At 37.9% G+C, this 20,564-nt stretch overlaps 1 protein-coding gene and 1 long non-coding RNA gene across 2 annotated transcripts; one reads left to right on the forward strand and one right to left on the reverse strand.

Annotated features, from left to right (window-relative positions):
* Positions 1-966: 966 nt before the first annotated feature.
* LOC128604386 (C-type lectin-like) lies at positions 967-6,954 on the forward strand. The gene is made up of 5 exons (XM_053619492.1): positions 967-1,613; positions 3,232-3,278; positions 4,569-5,432; positions 6,150-6,241; positions 6,410-6,954. Exons 3-5 carry the CDS (start codon positions 5,138-5,140, stop codon positions 6,512-6,514), a joined length of 492 nt encoding a protein of 163 aa, XP_053475467.1. The 5' UTR covers positions 967-1,613; positions 3,232-3,278; positions 4,569-5,137; the 3' UTR covers positions 6,515-6,954.
* A 4,224-nt stretch (positions 6,955-11,178) lies between these two features.
* On the reverse strand, positions 11,179-12,401 carry LOC128604389 (uncharacterized). Its single transcript, XR_008385177.1, has 2 exons — positions 12,268-12,401; positions 11,179-12,050 (listed from the first exon to the last, which is right to left on the reverse strand). It is a non-coding gene; the product is annotated as an uncharacterized LOC128604389 (long non-coding RNA).
* Between the last annotated feature and the right edge of the window lie 8,163 nt (positions 12,402-20,564).

Consider the following 20,564-nt stretch of genomic DNA (forward strand, 5'->3'; position numbering starts at 1 on the left):
ATGTGGTACGCAAACTCCCCAGATCCCTACTGCTTCTAAGGCACCCAGGCCACCCAAATCCCCTGGCCGTGAATAGGAAAACCATGCATCCCCGAGATCTTATGTAAAACCCATGATTGTTAAAAAGTAATTATTTTATGTGTTTTAATTAAATTACATGAAGTTTTCCAAACTCTTTTCTGTGCATGTGTGTGTGTGTGTGTGTGTGGGCGTGTCCATTTTACATACCCTTTAGTGTGCGACATTATAAATTGTTTAATAAATATCAGGATTCATGCACTGAATAAATTCACTTTTTGCTCGAGTAAAATGTATTAAATTTATATAATTGTTTTGATACATAAATAATTTAGCTTTAGGACAAAAGTAAAGTTCTTTTCCAGGCGTGTCTTGGAGGGGTGATTTACATCCAAGTGACAATTTGCATGAATTTGTTTTTACCTCAGAACGTCCAAGTCCCAGATAAACACAATGCAAATGAAAGTTCAGAGGAAAGGAACTTCAAGACATGACTAAGCATTCTCCTTTCCAATGGTGAAATCATTTAGATGACGGAATGTTTTAAAATAATGAATTGGTTAAATCATGTAATATTATTATAAATGTATTTATTTATATACTTAGTTATAAGCTACTGTTAGATTTTAACCTTGTCTAACTTTCTTGCTTATTTAGTGATATGATTTTTGCCCTGTATTTGATCATTTCTGTGACATCTTTAGTGCAATACAAAAGCTGCACAGTTTGGACAGCACGTCTTTCATGATGGACTCCATGTGGGTTAAGTGGAAATTCTGAATTGTCTCTGCACCTTTATGTCATCAAGAAACCCAATGCAAATGAAACTTTCACAAGGGGAAAGGATCATTTACTGAGCTAAAGGAAGAGAAATTTCATTTAAACTCAAACATTTCAACTTTGTGTGTGTGTGTGTGTGTGGGGGGGGGGGGGGTTACAAACTTATATGTTGTTACAGTGAACAGGCTGCCACCATCCCATACTTTAAACATCCCACAGCACAACATTAAATCCATCATTAAAAATGAGAAGAATACGGCTTAACCTTGACTATGAAAAAAGAGGGGATTAGTCAGAGAAACAAGCAAGAGGCCAAGAGTAAGTCTGAAGGAGCTGGAGAGATCCAGATCTCTGATGGGAGCAGCTGTTCCCATATATTCCCAACTATAGCTTGGAAATGCCATAAAACGACATAAAACATGCTATTCTTATTGTCAAAGTCACGATCAGTTTATAATCCTTATTACTACAGTGCAGTCAGTGTGTCTGTACCATCTGTGTAGGTCCACTCTCAACTTGAGGCCTGTTTCTCTGCTGAGATCAGAGGTTGAATAAGGGGAAGAGCAATCAGTGAGTATTTCCATGTTGTAGTTTTTTAAGTAAGCAGACTCGTACCCTAGGGAAATCAGGTTTCCACATTGTAAATTCCTGACGTTCTGTTATCGTTGTTGATGCTCAAGAAAGGTTTGCATAAGAAATCTGAAATGTGAAGATGTTCCTACCCAGGTACGATTTACAGAACATCACTTGCAGCAAAGGTCAGAAACGTACAGAGCTACTGAAGAAGCAACAGCCTTCAAATCTTCCCTTCACAGGTATGAAGTGTTTCACTTGTTTTTACTTGCATGGTGAAAAGCATATCCTGTAAGATATTGATGATAAAACACTGCACAGTCACTGAAGTGATCAGGAGTCCTGTATAAACATTTCTCTACATTAAAAATGAGTCGTATGCAGATGCCATGATTTACGGTAAAAATGTGAGACTCGGTTGGACGATTATTGTGTTGTATATTTGATACTTTATATTATTTATACTTTATAAATATTCCTTATATTATATTTCAGTCCTAAAGTTATGTCTCTGGCAGATTAAGATACACTGAGATTATGGCGATATTAGCATAAAAATATTTCTATTATTTAAACGATTATTATTGTGGGATTTTTCCTTTTAAGGTCTTAGACTTCATGAATGAATTGTTGCTTCTCTTCTTGTTTGCACATTAATCATGATGAGATGATCTTGTAATGTTGCCCCTATCAGTACTTTTAAATGGACACAAACCTTTTGTGACTCCCACAGCTACTTGTCCATCATGAAGATAACTCTTTTTCTTCTGTGTCTCACTGGAAAGTGCATTTTATTTATTTATCCCACTCACTGCAAAAAAATCTTAACAAGTGTAAATATCTTGAACAAAGGAAAAGTTCTCATATTATGAGATTATCATTTAACAACTTTTAAGCGTATTTCCAGACACTTTACATTTCAGCTTAAAATCGCTTTCATTGTATTGGCTAATAATTTAGCTTCTTTCAAAAAATAAATGGGTGAAACAAGCAAAATGATCACGCGATAAAATAATCCAATTTCTAATAAAGAGAGATTATTAGTTGAATTTGCCTTTATTCAAGATATTTTTGCAGTGCTTTTTTTTTTTTTTTTTTTTTTTTTTTTTAACTAATAAATGAATTTATTTAAGATGGTAATACTTGATCACTGATAAACTTATTGAATTATTTTATTTTATTGGTAAGTAAATGTAAACATTGTTGTGTTTCTTATTAGCAAAGCGCCAGTAATCTTCCCTGTATCAGAGAATAAACTCCAGTGTTCATTTATTCTGGTATTATCATTTACATCACGTGACAGACTGTGGTTGGTCTCTTTCCATGTCCATCAGATGGTCTCTTCCTGTCCAGAACTACAATGAGGATCTTATTTCTTATTTCTTTAAGTCATGGTGGTTTGGAGAAGGAAGCGAGTGCAGAGTATTTTATTGAGAGTGAAACTCATGTGAACAAAGACTAGGACTATGTACAGTAACATAAACACAAACAAGACAAGACATGGAATAAACATGAACATGGCATGGATCAGAAAATCAACCACAACAACCTTACTTACAACAGACACTAGACCGAGCGCGCTATACAGATGTGAGTTAAATACTAGTGCTGCATTGTGCATAAACCTGCTCCAGGTGTTTGTGATCATGTGACTTGGTGAGTGACGTGAACATGAGCAGTGCTGATGGATGCTGTAGTCCCGCAAGCTTATCGGCTCTAACCTGACACCTGATCATGATCATGATGGAAAGCTTGATTAGAGAATCATTTACAAAGTTGCACAAATAAATCACTTTGTATTTGATACTTACATACTTTTATTTTGTCCTTCAGATTGTGATTTTTTTTCTGACTCCTCAGCTGTCCGTCCATCATGAAGCTGAATCTGTTTCTCCTGTTTCTCACTGGTGAGAGCATTTTTATAAACCACTAATTAATGTTACACACATTAATATTGCATTTACCTCTAACCCTATTTATATCTGATTTTACTAAACTGTAAATAAACAATAGCTTTATATTCCTCTGCCTTTATCATTTGCTGTCTCTTTTTATTTTATTTTACTGACTTCAGTGCAAGTTTAGCAATTTATTTATTTTACTCATGATTTTTTTTATTTTATTTTTTACTCTTACAAACTGTCACAAACTACTATAATTATTTGATTTATTTATATTTGCTTTAGCTAAACTGTTCATGTTTGAGCTACTGGTAGTTTCAACACTTACTGAAATCATTTCAAATAATTATCACAAATTTCATGAGAAATTATAGAATTGTAAAAAATAAATTTAGCTTGGAAATTAAAGATATAACATTTCATTTATAAACTTTGTAAAATAAATAATAAAATTGATTTGATGAAGAGGTTGGTAGATGAGATGAAGCCCACCAGAGGCAGTTCCTCCCTGGACCACTAGAGGGCACCGACACTCACTGTGTCGCACTTCTTCTTCTGTTGTTTCCCCTATTTCCTGTTATGATCAGTCACACCGGTGTTATATTTCTTATTAGACTCCTTATTTAAGTTCCCAGTGTTCCCTCTTTGTTTGTCGTTGCATTAAGTTTGAGTTCGTGTGATTAGTGAGATTTTGGTTATTGTTTGCCCCATGTTAATTTTTTGTTTTTTCAAGTTTTAACTTAGCGCTTTGTTTTACACTTTAAGTTTTCTCTGTTTTGGTTTGTTTCTTTGTTGTTGTTGTTTTTGTCCCTAATAAACATGTTCTGCTCTTTGCATCCATCTCTACAAATATCCTAATTATACTCTGCTCTGACAGCCACTACTCGACTCACAATGCACTTATGGCAGCTTTATATGAACTCTGACCTCAGATGTTCTACAGTATTTAAAATCATTTATTTGCAAGTTAGTCTGATAAAAATAAATAGAGATTCACAAAAATCCAGACTTTTCCATTCCAGAGTCCAGTGTGTAGTATAATGTTGTACAAATTAAAACATTTGTATTAAAGTAATTAAGAATTAGCTGGACACACAATAATGTTTTCATTTACATTTATTCAGTTCTCTGCATGCAGATTCATTTTATATGCCATGTGTACGGAACTGAACTGCAGGATTGAATTGTTCATTATACATTGCTAATTCTTTAATTCAGCCATTAGGATTATCTATATTCAGATATTCACCAGTTAAAGTTTACTGTGTGTTTCATAAAATATAATATCACCAGCAGGTCTGGTCCCAGTCACTGTATCCGTCCTGAGAACCGTCCCTCACAATTATAACCTGATGATGACACTGGTGACCTGGCCTGTTGCACAGAATTACTGCAGGGTGATGTACACTGACCTGGCAACAATCCTGAGTGATACTGACTGGCTACGATTTGAGAAAGAAGCAGCAAGCAAACGTCTGACAACATCTGCCTGGATCGGATTGTACAGTGATCTCAATAGCTGGCGCTGGTCCTTAAACGATCTCCCACTGAATGTCAGTTATACCAATTGGCGCACTGGACAGCCTGATAATTCTGGTGGAAAAGAAACATGTGGTATAATAGGTATATATGGTGAATGGTTGGATGACCAATGTACAGAACTAAACCCTTTCATATGCTACAATGGTGAGTCAACATCCTGATGTTAATTTGCCTAGTCTTGGTTTGATGGCTGGTTTTTCACATTTTGGGTTGTATCTTGGTATCATATTGTCTGTGAGACAGAGACGTGACTTTTGTATATTTATTTTTTCACAGCTAATTTCAGTGGTGCTGCCAGGTTCATCGGCATCAGTAGTCCTTATATGACCTGGTCTCAAGCTCAAACTTACTGCCGAACACATCACACAGACTTGGCCAGCTCTCTTAACAGCTCAGACAACGACATGTTATGGCAGGTGAAGAAGATCCAAGGTGATTCCTGGATTGGGCTTTACAGAAACGCTTGGAAGTGGTCAGACGGGACCATCGCTTCAAACATCCCATGGGCTCCTGGACAACCTGATAATTATGGTGGCCGTCAGAACTGTGCAAGGTTTTATAACGGACTGTTCTACGATCAACAATGCACCAACCTGTACTATTTCTTCTGTCACACCAGTGAGTCTTTCGTTTTCTCTGCTATTGCTTCTAATATCAAGTCAAGAATTTATTATTTATTTAAGTTTTTTTTTTTAATGTAATTTTCTGTATCTTGTTTGAAAAAAAAAACAGATTTTTGAAAATCTTTAGATGCCAAAAGAAGGAAGTGAAAATAAAATGCTATGATAATAATAATAATAATAATAATAATAATAATAATAATAATAATTGCTCCTTTTTATGCTTATAAACACCTTCATGTACAATTTGTTGGTGTTCAGTGCCTTCTGGGTAAACTGTCTCTCAGAAATTTACCGCTATATCGAGCAAACTTCCCTTGAGATAATAAAGTAAAGGGATGGTTGATGAGAGCTCATTAAAATATTTGAATGCAGCAGAAAGTAGCTCACAGTTCATGAGCAAATGACGGCACAAGAAGACGAAAGGAGATGAAGTTCAAATTAAACACAATTTGTTTTCATTTGGTGCAAAAAGTCATTTAGAAATATGATTGTGAAATTTTACTGTATAAAAATATAAATATACCATAAACAAAATGATAACGTAATCAAATCTAACACATAAAGGAGTGTCTGTGCAATTAATGTTCATTTAAGATTTAACTCGTTAAGCCATATATCATAATATTCATTCAGACGGTGCAGTGTCCTGAAGAGTAAAAACTTTACATTATGGAGAAATTAAAGCGTGTGTGTGTGTGTGTGTGTTCCACAGTTTACCCAGCGAGGAGTCAGATAATGGGACTGCAGGTGAAGTCTGATGGGAGTGTGTTTGATCCTGCTGTGCAGTCGTCCATTTTAGATCAGGTGAGTCACATGATGTCTCTGAAATTTGGAGAAACCCATATTAGCATTTCTTACTCTCAAATTTCTTTTATTCTCAAGAATTTTGCTCCTTTTATTATTTCTTGTCTTCTCGGTGACACGTATTCCTTTTCTTTTTGGCTTTAATTAAATCCTGATTCTGATCCTCAGATCAAACAGAAACTGGAGGGAAAAGGCATGTTGGAGAACACCACAGTGACCTGGAAGGTGCAGCCAGATGGAAACATCTTCCACAAGAAAAAGGATGATCTGTAACGTCTAAATGCTCACCTTCAAGTCAAGCAGATTTCAAACTGACTGAAATTTTATTTAACCTACAACATTTAAGCTTTAATCAGTAGGCAGTGTCAGAGGACAAGATTAGCCAGAAGTAGAGGAATAAACATATTTAATTGCTCTGATTGGAACACGCACACTTTGACTTTGCAACCTAAATTTTAAAGTCAGATTTCACTGCAACTTTTTAATATTGAACATGTTCAGCTTTTGCTGCAAGAGGCCACTGAACACAGTGATAAGGAGAAAGTCAGAGAGGGTATGTTCAATACTGGGTTTAATGCATCAGTGTGTTGTAGTAAAGAAGAATTCTTATATAGAATATAGTGAATGTAACAGAACCTGTAAATACACTGTGTGTACTTTGAACAGTCATATATAATGCACTTCAAATTATTACTGTCATTTATTTCTTCCAAATCTACAGTTATAAATATATACTCATTTCTTGTATTTTATTTCTATTTTCTGTACCTAAAGGCATTAATAATATACATTAATATCATCAAGAAACAATTTTAAATATAAACCTCTTGTAACTATTTTGTAGTCAGAATTCAGAAAGGTGTTCTATAAAATGTAATTCTACAATTAATATTAACTGCAATACTTACATTGACCAGAAGTCGGCAGTAGAACAATCAGTAACACAAACAAAACTGCGGGTGCTACAGATCCAAACACCAGATTTATTTCATTAGTAAAAATATACTTTCATGTAGACACATGCATTGAAAATCCTATTAGAACCATCATCATGACCACCATGACAGGTAAAGATCCTCCTACTTGTTCATCTGTTTGGTGAGCAGGTGATGAGGTTTGCATGTGACTGTTTCCAGTCTGCCTTGCTTTTATAACTTATAGGAAAAGAGCCACTGAGTTTGTGGAGTCTAATTTTCATTGGCTGTGACATGCAACTGCTGAAAGTTCAGAATGTTAATTTGTTGTATTTTGGATCTCTCTGATTTTAAATAGTAACTGGGTTGGTTAGTTGGTGTGAATCGCTCAATCACCTGCTTCATGCCAACATCTGAAGGCTGCACTAGCTGAGTAACAGAAGCGTTGACTCCAAATCCCAGCACAGGCTCTCTGACTGCTGGACATAAGGAAATGTGGACAGTTTTGCACTGACATTAGGATTCAATGTAGTATTTAATTTGCAGGTTTGATTTACCCTCAACTGTGTAATAAGACACTCTTTCTGGGTCCGCCACTTCTGGGAAGGTTCACTACTGTGCTGAATTGTTCCAGTTGGAGATAACGGCTCTCACCGTGGTTCTTTGGAGTCCCAGAGCCTTTGTATAGCTCTGTAACCCTTCTCAGACTTCTCAGGGTGGATTTTGCTGGTAATCATCAATATTAATAGAATATGGTGATACCTGTCCCATAATGAGGGTTAGAATAGATGCAAGTGGAGTTAAGAGCTTTAATAAAGACTATAATATCCAGAGAGCAAGGCAAAACACATAAATAAAGACCTGCAGTTTTCAGGTGAACAGGAAAACAGGTTAAAGCAGGTAACACAGAAATCAACACCCAATGCAAAGCAGACTCAAACCCAGAATAAGCAAAACAACGGAAAGGCTTGGTAAAATATAAATGACGTGACTGAGCAGTCTCTTAAGTAGTGTTTTGAGATTGTCTGTGTGATTGGGAACAGGTGTGTGTGATTAGTCCTCAGGAGAAGGTGGTGTCTGCGTTCCATTGAGAGTTGTAGTCGTCGGCCATGTTTGTAGTTCGTGGTGCATTATGGGAAATTGAGTTGCTAGTTTGCCTTGACATGACAATACCATGAATCTGTGAAATTGCTAGTTATTTATAATCCTGTAGAATTTAATATTGGTGCATCCAGAGTGTGAACTTGGACCCCTCTAAAACAGCCCACAAGTAAACTGTATGCAAAAAACCTCTAGAGATGGTCTGTATGGTATGTTTGGGTTCGTTTTGTCGTCCAAGACAGGAAGAATAGATTTTTGGAAAATTTTTTACTAGCAAACATGCTCCTCTGAGGTTGCGTTCAGCTGTAAGACAAGCCCTCACATTTGCTTCTACAAAGAACTTCATATTTAACCTGGAGAAAAAGTCACCAGTCTACACAGCACAATCCACAAAATGTTTATCATCATGTACTTGTGGGCTACACAAAGCCAGAGCTATGCACATTCAATCCTAATCCTACTTTTGTAGATCTGCATCTGGGACGAGGCCTGTTGCTGATATTTTATTCCATGATATGCACCGTAAAGCTACGCTGGTGAATATACAGCATGAATATGGCTAAGTTAAAGACGTCTATACTTTTTACAATCCAATCGTGTAATTCAGCCTGGTGTTCAAATGAAAATGATCATTTGGGTCATATCAGTGTTACCCTGCAGTCTTGAATCTTTCTCTCTCTGTGGAATATCTGCTTCAGTTATTTTAAAGCAGAGACTGGGTGAAGGGGAACCCGTGACAATTACTGAGCATAAACATTAAATTATTTATTTGCACAACAACATAATATTATCTGTGTTCTGCCTCTAGCACAATCCTCCACAACCAGTTCATGATTTGCTTTGTGATTCGCTTCCACCTTGTGGTCAAAGTCTGTATTGCACACAACGCATGGAAATGTTGCTGATGTTCTTTCACCACAGACACTATTAGAAGCCCCCTCCCCCTTTTTCTTTTTTTCTTTTTTTCTTTTTTAAATTTAACGATGAAACCAGGTGCAGAATATTAACTTTAAGCATGAAATATTAACAAGAGTGAGTTTAATAACTGATCTCAGTGTGTTTCCTGCTGTGGGTCTCAAAGTGTACAGGTCCCCCACTGAGTCTAAGAACTTCTACTGACCTTCTAATGACTGCAGCACAATAATATAGTAAACTATAGTAAAGTAAAGTAAGTAAACCTTTATCGCTTTTTTGAAACCAAAGGCTACAAAATGCTGCATAATAATAATAATAATAATAATAATAATAATAATAAAGTAAAATAGAATTAAAAGTAATAGTAAACACATGAGTTGTAAGATGCTGTCGAACACCTCAGTTGAGCAGGAACATTAAATATATAACGGAAGGCTTTACAGAAGCACATTACTTTAATAATTTACCGCATAAGCTGAAAAAGCACAATCACCTTTTATTTTCAGCCTAGCTCTAGACAGGGAGAGTAAACCTTGATCAGATGACCTTAATGACCTTTCACTGCTGTGCAAGGGGCCAATGGGCCTGTGTGAAAATGTATTTGCCCCCATAGTTACTAATTCCCCAAATCTATGGAACTGCGTTCATAATGGGGTTCAGCGGGACTAGACGCAACCACGCCTGATTACTGCAAATGGCATGCCAAAAAATGACATCGGCCAACAAAAACCTGCCATATTAACTCCACCTTCAACATTTCTCCACAAAACATATAAAACACACGGAGAAGCTGGATTTAAACCACCAACCTGTAGATTCAGCGGCAAGGCTTTTAGCACAAAGCCACCAAATCCCACAAAGAAAATCAGGTGTCATAGCACCTTCATCTTTTAAAATGACCTCCGCCAAAACCCCACCATCTTCGTCTCCTCGAGCCTCACGTATATTCAATCCCAGCTTTTGCAAAACTTCAGCTCTGCTCAACTTGAGATCTCTTGAGCTTAACAGAGAACATGTCAAAACTATCCACATAAATTTAAAAATGAATTCCTTATATGACGTCGGTGTTGATCTTGCTGTCAGCCAGTCCTGAAGGTGATCTACACAGCAACCGTCCAGACTGCTGCAAGCCAGGCCTCTGATGTCCGAGGTCATCGTTGGTTGGTTTCATTATGATCGTCATTATTATGAGGGTCTTTTATTAATTACAGAAGAGTTTTAAGCTTTAAATCTCCAGAACCTTTAGGCTACACATTTGGGCCAACCCTCAGCAGCAGTGAGTCTCAGAGGGCAGAAGCTCCAAGCAGAAGTAGAGCATCAGGATGGATCTTGATTCATCCACACATGGCATTTAGAACCTCCGAAATCCCTCGGAGCATGTTAGAGCCTCCAGGGGGCAGCACTGCCTCACTCACTTTCAGTAAGAGCTTTCTCAGAGTCACAGAGGATCTGGAGCCTAATAAAGACTCTTACCCCAGCAGCAGCTCCATGAGTGAACTGGCAAACTGCACTGTGTACAAAACTCTTCAGAGACGCTGACGCTGACAGCCCTTCTGAACATTTGTCTAAATGATATTTGGAAAGATAAACTCACCTGACAGGTAGATGAACAATCAGAAGAGTCTCACGCTTGAGCAAAGTCTTTAGAATAGTTGCGTGAGTTTGGTCTGTGTTACCCGTGTGGTCTCTCAGAGAGGATAGAGGAAGTCACTTTCAGATTTCAGTCTCATTTTAAAACAGTGTACTGAACGTTAATTGTGTTAATTGAAATATATTTCTAAAGAGTATTTCATAGCATAGAGTGAGTGAAGGGGAACCAGTGACAATTACTGAGCACAAATAATAAAGCGTTGTGTTCTGCCTGTAACACAATCCTCCACAACCCGCTCATGATTTGCTTTGAGCTCTGCTTCCACCTTGTGGTTAAAGTCTGTATTGCAGAATAAAAGTGCCGACACACTACCGTTTTTACATTTCCCAGATAAATGAATCACATCATGCCTAGAATAATTGTCATAATCCTTTAATGGATACACCGAGTCATTACTGACCAGAGTCATGAAAATATCCCTGTATGATTCATCTGTATGATCCTATTTGTACAGTATTGAGGTAACACGCTGCAATGTCTATACAATATACTGTTAGTAATAAATACAAATAATCCATGAAAAATATACCAGAAGCAAAATGGCATAATTCCAGCATGATGCTGTTTTATCTTTAAAACAGATAATCCCTTTTTTAAATTACAACAAACACTTAAATAGAAATAATGTTAGTCTATATTTCCCGCTTTCAGTCGTCTCTTTAGAAATATAAATGTAAAATAAAGGCCTTAAAATAATCAAGAGCAATGTGTATACATAACAAACCTGCAAAATTCTATGGTCAAAATTGTTTAAAAAAAAGAAAGAAAAAAAAAAGAGACGTCACAGGGGAGTCACAGGAGAGTCACAGGGGAGCCACAAGAGAGTCACAGGGGAGTCACAGGAGAGTCATAGAGAAGTCACAGGGGAGTCATAGAGGAGTCACACGAGAGTCAGAGGAGTCACAGGAGAGTCAGAGGGGAGTCATAGCGGAGTCACAGGGGAGTCACAGGGGAGTCACATGAGAGTCATAGAGGAGTCACAGTAGAGTCACAAGGGAACAGAGGAGTCACAGGAGAGTCATAGAGGAGTCACAGGGGAGTCACAGAGGAGACAAAATAGAGTTAGAGAAGAATCGTAGAGTTGTAGAAGAGTCACAGGAGAGTCACAAAGCCAGAGTTTGAGGTACTGATCTTCTGACTGCCTGTTCTGGAAAGTTCCACAAGTATCAGATTGCACTCTCGTAGGTGACCCGGGCATCTGATGGCGACAGAGTACCCTGACTTACAGCTGTAACACACACACACACACACACACACACACACACACACACACACACACACACACGCACACACAAACACACACACAGAGTTAAAGGCCTGTATATCAGTGTTTATACTTTTAGATTTCAGAATCACATCAGTTTATCTAGACACGTATCCACATATCCATCCATCAAGATATTCCTCCACTCATCCATCCTCCCATCTCTGTGTGTGTGTCTCACCCCACTCGGGGTTCTTGGGTCTCCTCAGTAGGCGTGGTCCACACAGGCCGATGAGCAGCGCTCCGAGTGGAGCAGTGATGAGGATGGAGAGAACGGCCACGCTCAGCACGTCCATACCAAAACGCTGACACTCCTCATCCTGCTTCACACGCGCCGTGTCCAGCGCCGTCGAGCCAATCGCAGCCTGTCGAGAGAGACAATCAGCCAATCAGCTTGCAGCGTTCACTTTACCTTCATTTCCTGTTCCCTGATTAGTACAAACCACTGACTCAGGACATCTCTATTTACTACACACATAAATAACAACATTATATATATATATATATATACACACACACACACACACACACACACACACACACACACAGAAGAAAGGAGAGAAGAAAAGGGAAATAAGAGAAGAAAAAGAAATGAAAAGACATGTGAGATGTGAATGTGTCGTAAACAGGTTATAAGCTGTATGTAACGAGGCTTTAAGTGAAGGTGACCTGAACAGTGGCTTTAGGCATCCAGGCCAGAGTGATGAAGATCTTCTCTTTCAAATCAAATCCAGCGCAGAGCACCATGAGGAATTTGAAGAAGATCCTCACACTCAGGGCAATGCTGAGAGTGGCCAGACCCAGAGCTGAGGACACACACACACACACACACACACAGACAGACACACAAACACACACACACACACAAACACACACACACACACACAGACAGACACACACGCACACGCACACACACACACAAACACACACACACACACACAGAGCCTGTGTCACGAGTCGCACATGCAGCGCTGCGCCCTGGAGGTGAATTTTAGAAGTAAAATTCCCACAGCTGAATATCAAAACTTTAGCTAGCACATTAGCAGAGGTCTACAGCTGAGCCCTGGGCCACAACACAAATCTCCACATTCGAACAGTCAATAGCAGATTCTTCAGAAAATAATCTCACACTTCCAGGTTCTGATTCAGAAGTGCAAGATTGTGCGAGCAAAGTGAGAATCGCCCTATTTTTCAGGAGTAGCCTTCGTGTACAGTCTGCGTTGTACTCTCCCAGGTTCAGGAGGCCGTCCTCCGTAAAATGCGCTGCGCACAAGCAAACGTTTGGGTTGTACTGCTCAGGAACAGCGTTCTAAATAAATTTTAACCACCGATTCCTAATTTTGTCTGTTTTCATAAGGCCAAACAAAGGGGTTTCGAAACATCGAAACACACAGCGTCCCCACGACATGACGCCAAACAATTCACTGAAGTCTCGCCTTCTTTCTTCGTGCCTGCCTTTGGGCGGGATTATGCTAATATTTCAAACAGTGACGCAGATGTTTGCGGAAGTAATATCTGGACTTCAGTCAAGGCGTTTTAGGCGGGTCTGGAGCAGTGCTCTCTGTTAGATAGAATAAATCCCTTTGTGATGATGATGAGCTTTGTAACTCTGCAGATCTTATACATGCACACAAAGATAGATTACACACTAAATAAAAAGGAAAACATTAAACAGCATCAAATGACCCCTTTAATGCATCAGTGTGTCATAGTAAAGAATAATTCTTATATAGAAGATTGTAACAGAACCTGTAAATACACTGTGTGTACTTTGGACAGTCATATATAATGCACTTGACACTTTTACTTTAATTTTCTTCTTCCAAATCTACAGTTATAAATATATACTCATTTCTTGTGTTTTGTTTCCATTTCTGTACCTAAAGGCATTAATAATATACATTGATATCATCAATAAACAATTTTAAATTGTCTTAACACAGTAAACCAGCGACTCCATTTCCCAGAATGCACCACCAAGTACAAACATGGCTGAAAAGAACTACACACACACACACACATACACACATACACATGTTCACCTTCTCAGGAGTTCTAATCACACACACCTGTTATCAATCTCACACACTCTCTCCACACTATATAGAGAATGTTTTGAACACGAAGTCTTTGTGAAGTTTATGATCAGGTGATTTGTTCTCTGTCTGTACCAAGCAGTGATATCGTGTCTGTGTTCCTGGTGTTGACTTTGTTCTCGTTTCTCTGCCGAGTCTTGTTGAGTCTGGCCGCCTGACCTCCGCCTGTTTTACGTTGTCGATTTTTGCATTAAACTTTGGACTTGTTGTTTTTGGGTTAAACTACCTAACCTGCACTTGCTTCTGTCCGCGCCTCCTTCACGTGACAGGAATATAAACCTTTAGTAACTATTCTGTAGACATTGTAGAAATAAGCGTCCTATAGTGTGTAATTCTACAATTAATATTAACTGCAATACTTACATTGACCAGAAGTCAGCAGTAGAACAATCAGTAACACAAACAAAACAGCAGGTGCTACAGATCCAAACACCAGATTTATTTCATTAGTAAAAATATACTTTCATGTAGACACATGCACTGAAAATCCTATTAGAACAATCATCATGACCACCATGACAGGTAAAGATCCTCCTACTTGTTCATCTGAGCAGGTCATGAGGTTTGCATGTGACTACTTCCACTCTGCCTTGCTTCGTTTCCTATGTAAAACAGGACTCTTTATTCAAATAGTCCCAATGCGCTTCTCCTAAAATTGTAAGGTGTGTAAGAATTTAGTCCTGACCTGTTTCTGTCCTTTAATACATCATGTAGATCTTCCTTTATGATTATAATACTCTGTAGTTCCTTTCTAGATCCATCATTTTACAATAATTATGATTAAGATTCCTCTACATTTTTCCTCTGTCTTCACAAAGGGTTAGATTTTATCTCACTGCCCAAAAATGCTGCCTCCAAGTTACCAAGTAGAGGCAGTGATGATTTTATAAAGCAGCCATGATAATATCGTGTATGCTGAATGTTGGATCTGATTATTGACACATGGCTGTTCCTCACTAAAGGTAACCTGATGAACTCATTCACCTCCTTTCTGTGCTGAAATTTGAGGAGGATGGGCCAGTGTTTGGTTTTGTTTAAATAAGCAGTCTGGAGTCTAAGGTAAAGTTAAAGTAAAATGGAAATCAGTCTGCATCACCCATGTTGTAATTTCTCCATACTAAGAAGAGGACAGGTGAAGTAAGCAGATTTGTAGAGAGTTGTGTACAAGCAGTGAAGATCTAAAACGGAGCTACTGAAGAAACACCAGCCTTCAGCGTTTCATATTACAGGTATGTTTTAATGCTCAATGTTTATCCTTATTGTTAGAATTGACTGAAACTTAAACATTTAACACGTTGATTTAAAGTTTGTTAATAAACCAATTATCAGCAAGTAAAAAGTAGCACATTTCTTCAAACTGAATGATTAATTAATGAAGAAATATTGTAGCATGTTGAGTAAGCTAAGCAAGTCATTAATATATTGCATTAATATTACATAAATCTAATATGGTTAAAATGTTTAAAGGTTTAATTGAAGAAATACTGTACAAAACTAATAAAGCCCACAATCTTTGGAAATCAGTGTGTCTCTATCAGTGTTGGGGAAATCACCTGGAAATTGTAGCTTTTATAGTTTGATGAAGTTAAGCTAAAGTCAAGCTGAACTTTTAAAAAAGTAGTTCTCTCCTCTACAAGTTACTGACAAAAAGTAGTTAACTACATTGAAGATACTTAAACGGGCAACATTTTTAGTACGTCATGATTGTGAATCAGTTTAAAAATGAAAAGAACAAAAGCATAAACTTGAGAAATAAATATAATTTGATATAATTAGAACCTTTATCAATCTTCTCCGGTTTTCAGCCCAGCTATCTGCAGCATATCTTTATCTATATCAGCTCTCTAGTCTTCCATCTGTCATGACATGATAAATCATTACCACAGTGATGAAGCATAATGGTTTATATCGCATCAAATGAATAATACTACTACTAATAATAATTCCAGTCTAATGTAATTAAATCCAGAAATATAGCCTACTCATTTTAGGAGATGTGGAGAAATACAATCAGACTTTTATATTCAGAACATAAAATAAATCCCTTGGCGTGCACTGATAAACTTATTGAATTATTTTATTTGTAAGTAAATGTAAACATAGTTGTGTTTCTTATTAAAAAGCGCCAGTAATCTTCCCTGTATCAGAGAATAAACTCCAGTGTTCATTTATTCTGGTATTATCATTTACATCACGTGACAGACTGTGCTTGGTCTCTTTCCGTGTAACTCTTTGCAGTTCTTTGTTCAATTCGCTTCAAACTCTCATTTTCCATTTCTTTGGAATAATCCACAAACAGATAATTGTCTCTCAGTTTAATTTTCGATTCTACAAGTTTGAGTTGTTGCATCCAAGTCTGATTTTTGAACAAACATTTAAAAACATGACTCATTATTCTGATTTTCTATGTTTTGCGCTCGGATTGGACCGTACCGGTACCGCCGGGGGATGGAGGGGGTGTGGAAGGGGGGGTGTGGATGTATTTACCCAGAGTGCTGTAGTGTTATGTATAGGCCTATGACACATCCGATCATGCATTAACGTTTCGGCTACATCAGACCTCCATTAACTGTGACTGCGCGTTAACAGCCACATATTGTTCTGGACGATGTGTGAGTGGAGTGCGCTTGATGATTATGAAAGTGTAATCCGCAGGTTAGTAGAGGAGTTGTGATGCAAACAAGTTCAAGAGGTCCTACAGCAGCAACATGGACTCGGGAGAGGCTCCAGTATTTCCTCCATTTCTAAATTCTGCGCATCGAGGAACATTGATCATTTTGATTTTGCACGGCCAGGGAGAGATGGTGTGGATGTAGTCGTTCCAGCAGTTACTGTTTGTGGCCTTGTGTACGGTATAAAGATGATGATTGGGATGTTGAGAGCTTCGGGATACAGCTTGGGTGAAAGAGCTGTAAGGCACAAATTACCCTCAATACACTCAGATGCGAAGAGAGGGATCTGCTCGCTAAAAGAATCCCCATGTCTATTCCGCTGAGTCTTCTGGTCACAAACCGGACCAAAATGAAAAGCTCGTGGGTTTTGGAATGACGGAAGTTGTTGTCTCTGATGGTTTCAGTGGGAAACTTTTGGGATTTTCTGTAATGCAGATCAAGAATAATCTTATCATTTATGACGAGGTGTACCTACAGAGTCACCTGCTTGAGCCATGGCCTTTTTGAACTAAGAGTTTTACTTATGTCTGTATCAACAAGATCATTTTCGGGCCTTTCGCACTAATGTCAATAGGCACCATTTCATTCAAAATCAGTCAAGACACAACCACACTGCTGAAAGAAAGTGGGTAGAAATCAACTCGCGAATAAACTGCCCAGTTAAGTACACATTGTGTGTCTTGGTCAAAAATGTTTTTTTGGACATTGATGACCCCTTTTGGAAGCACTGTGTCTCTGCCATTGCATCAAAATGCTGCATGGTTGGGCTACAGAATTTCATCCATGCCTGGAATACACATACAATCCCATCCAAAGGCACACCTGATGCTCTTTTTGCAGCCCATCTCAGAACCTCTCAGATCCCACCTCAGTTCTTTCCACCTGCTGAGGATTTTGCAGCTGACTACATTAGGAATGGAACCGCCTATTCAGGAACAGAGACAGAGACGGTTGTTCCCATGGATACTGTACATGGCACTGGGCTACACAAATAAACTCAGCTGGTTTTTATGACTTTATGCCCCTACAAAAATGTGATACAGACAAACAAAAATTACTTGGCCAGATGCCACTACTGAACCAGAACATATTATATACTCTGTCATGCTTTATTTCCTCTACGTATGTTAATCCTACTATAACAGCAATTCATTCAATACTGATACATTCCTGGATGGCCACAGACCTGCAGAGTTTAGCTTTAACCCTAAGCAAATGCACCTGATTCAGCTATAAATCAGAATATTATCTGAAAACTACAGTGTGTTGGAGCAGGTTTGGAACTAAACTCTTCAGGGCTGTGGTCCTCTAGGAACTGAATTTTGCACCCCTGGATTACATGGCATTTCTATATTTAGATCGGAAATATACTCCTATTCCTGTGGTTCCTGCAAATGGATCTTTTAATCTGTCTATATCTATATATTTACATAAAAGATTTCCTCAACATGTGTCTTTACATTAGATTTTACAACCAGAAATGCAACTGAGACCGGCTTACAGGTACAGACATTATTGTTTATGGCATTTTATTTATCTTTATTTATGTATCTGACATCATTAGCACCCCCCCCCCCCCATATAAATGTGTGTGTGTGTGTATATATATGACAGTGCACTAAAGCTTTTTATAAACACCTAAAAAATAATTACTGATGATTAATAATAACTAGCTATTAATGAATCCTTAATTTATTTACAATTAATTCCATCTGGGATGTCTTCTTGTGTTTGGTCGATAACTTCTAACAACATTAAATACAGGAGATTGGATCATTCTAGAGAAAGTAGAGATTGAGTCAACAGGACCGAGTGTGCGCGTGCACTCGCAGTATCTGTGCGAGAGCAGAGAGAATGTCGAAAGCGCCCCGAGTTTTGTGCGAAAGTGAAGGAACTCCGCCTGGGAAGAGATTCGCGCTCGCGCATTAATATCCAGTCTCGTGTTACACTAATACGCTCTGGACAATTTTAATAACAATATCGCGATAGAAACTGCCTGAGAAGAACTATAAAGAAGAGAAGAATGTCGTGTCTGAACGCTGTCCGTTCCCACTGTCTGATGTATAGTGTAGCGCAGGCGATAAATTAATGCATGATCAGACGTGCCATAGACCTATACATAACACTACAGCATTCTGGGTAAATACATCCACACCCCCATACCCCGCTCCAAGTTAAATACTAGTGCTGCATTGTGCATAAACCTGCTCCAGGTGTTTGTGATCATGTGACTTGGTGAGTGACGTGAACATGAGCAGTGCTGATGGATGCTGTAGTCCCGCAAGCTTATCGGCTCTAACCTGACACCTGATCATGATCATGATGGAAAGCTTGATTAGAGAATCATTTACAAAGTTGCACAAATAAATCACTTTGTATTTGATACTTACATACTTTTATTTTGTCCTTCAGATTGTGATTTTTTTTCTGACTCCTCAGCTGTCCGTCCATCATGAAGCTGAATCTGCTTCTCCTGTTTCTCACTGGTGAGAGCATTTTTATAAACCACTAATTAATATTACATTTACCTCTAACCCTATTTATATCTGATTTTACTAAACTGTAAATAAACAATAACTTTATATTCCTCTGCCTTTATCATTTGCTGTCTCTTTATACTTTATTTTACTGACTTCAGCGCAAGTGTAGCAGTTTATTTATTTTACTCATTAAATTTTATTTTATTTTATTTATATATATATATATATATCATTTCGAAATTAAAGATGTAACATTTAATTTATAAACTTTGTGAAATAAATAATAAAACTGATTCGATGAAGAGGTTGGTAGATGAGATGAAGCCCACCAGAGGCAGTTCCTCCCTGGACCACTAGAGGGCACCGACACTCACTGTGTCGAATTTAATCTTCTGTTGTTTCCCCCATTTCCTGTTAGGATCAGTCACACCGGTGTTATATTTCTTATTAGACTCCTTATTTAAGTTCCCCGTGTTCCCTCTTTGTTTGTCGGTGCATTAAGTTTGAGTTCATGTTTGTGTTTTTGTGATTAGTGAGATTTTGGTTATTGTTTGCCCTGAGTTTAGTTTTTGTTCTTTCAAGTTTTAACTTAGCGCCTTGTTCTCCAGTTTTTTAGGTTTTCGCTGTTTTGGTTTATTTCTTGGTTGTTGTTTGGTCCATAATGAAGAAGTTCTGCATTCTGCATCCATCTCCACAAATATCCTAATTATACTCTGCTCTGACAGCCACTACGCGACTCAAAATGCACTTATGGCAGCTTTATATGAACTCTGACCTCAGATGTTCTACAGTATTTTAAATCATTCATTTGCAAGTTAGTCTGATAAAAATAAATAGAGATTCACAAAAATCCAGACTTTTCCATTCCAGAGTCCAGTGTGTAGTATAATGTTGTACAAATTAAAACATTTATAGTAAAGTAATTAAGCATTACTTGGACACACAATAAGATTTACATTTATTCAGTTCTCTGCATGTAGATTTATTTTATATGCCATGTGCAACAAGTCATCAGTAACTAAAGTCACGTCAGTAAGCGAGGTCTGATTTGGCAATCATGTATTTCCTCAATTCCTCCTGTACATGTTTCCTATTCTGGTATCTTTTCCTCAGACCCTCAGAGGAAGGAGCTTACAAGCGAGGAAAGAAAACAAGGCACAACTAAATCACTGACTTACTTATTGTCACTGAACTGAACTGAAGGATTGAATTGTTCATTATACATTGCTA

The sequence above is a fragment of the Ictalurus furcatus genome, chromosome 29 (assembly GCF_023375685.1).
Source record: "Ictalurus furcatus strain D&B chromosome 29, Billie_1.0, whole genome shotgun sequence".
Classification (NCBI taxonomy): Eukaryota; Metazoa; Chordata; class Actinopteri; order Siluriformes; family Ictaluridae; genus Ictalurus; species Ictalurus furcatus.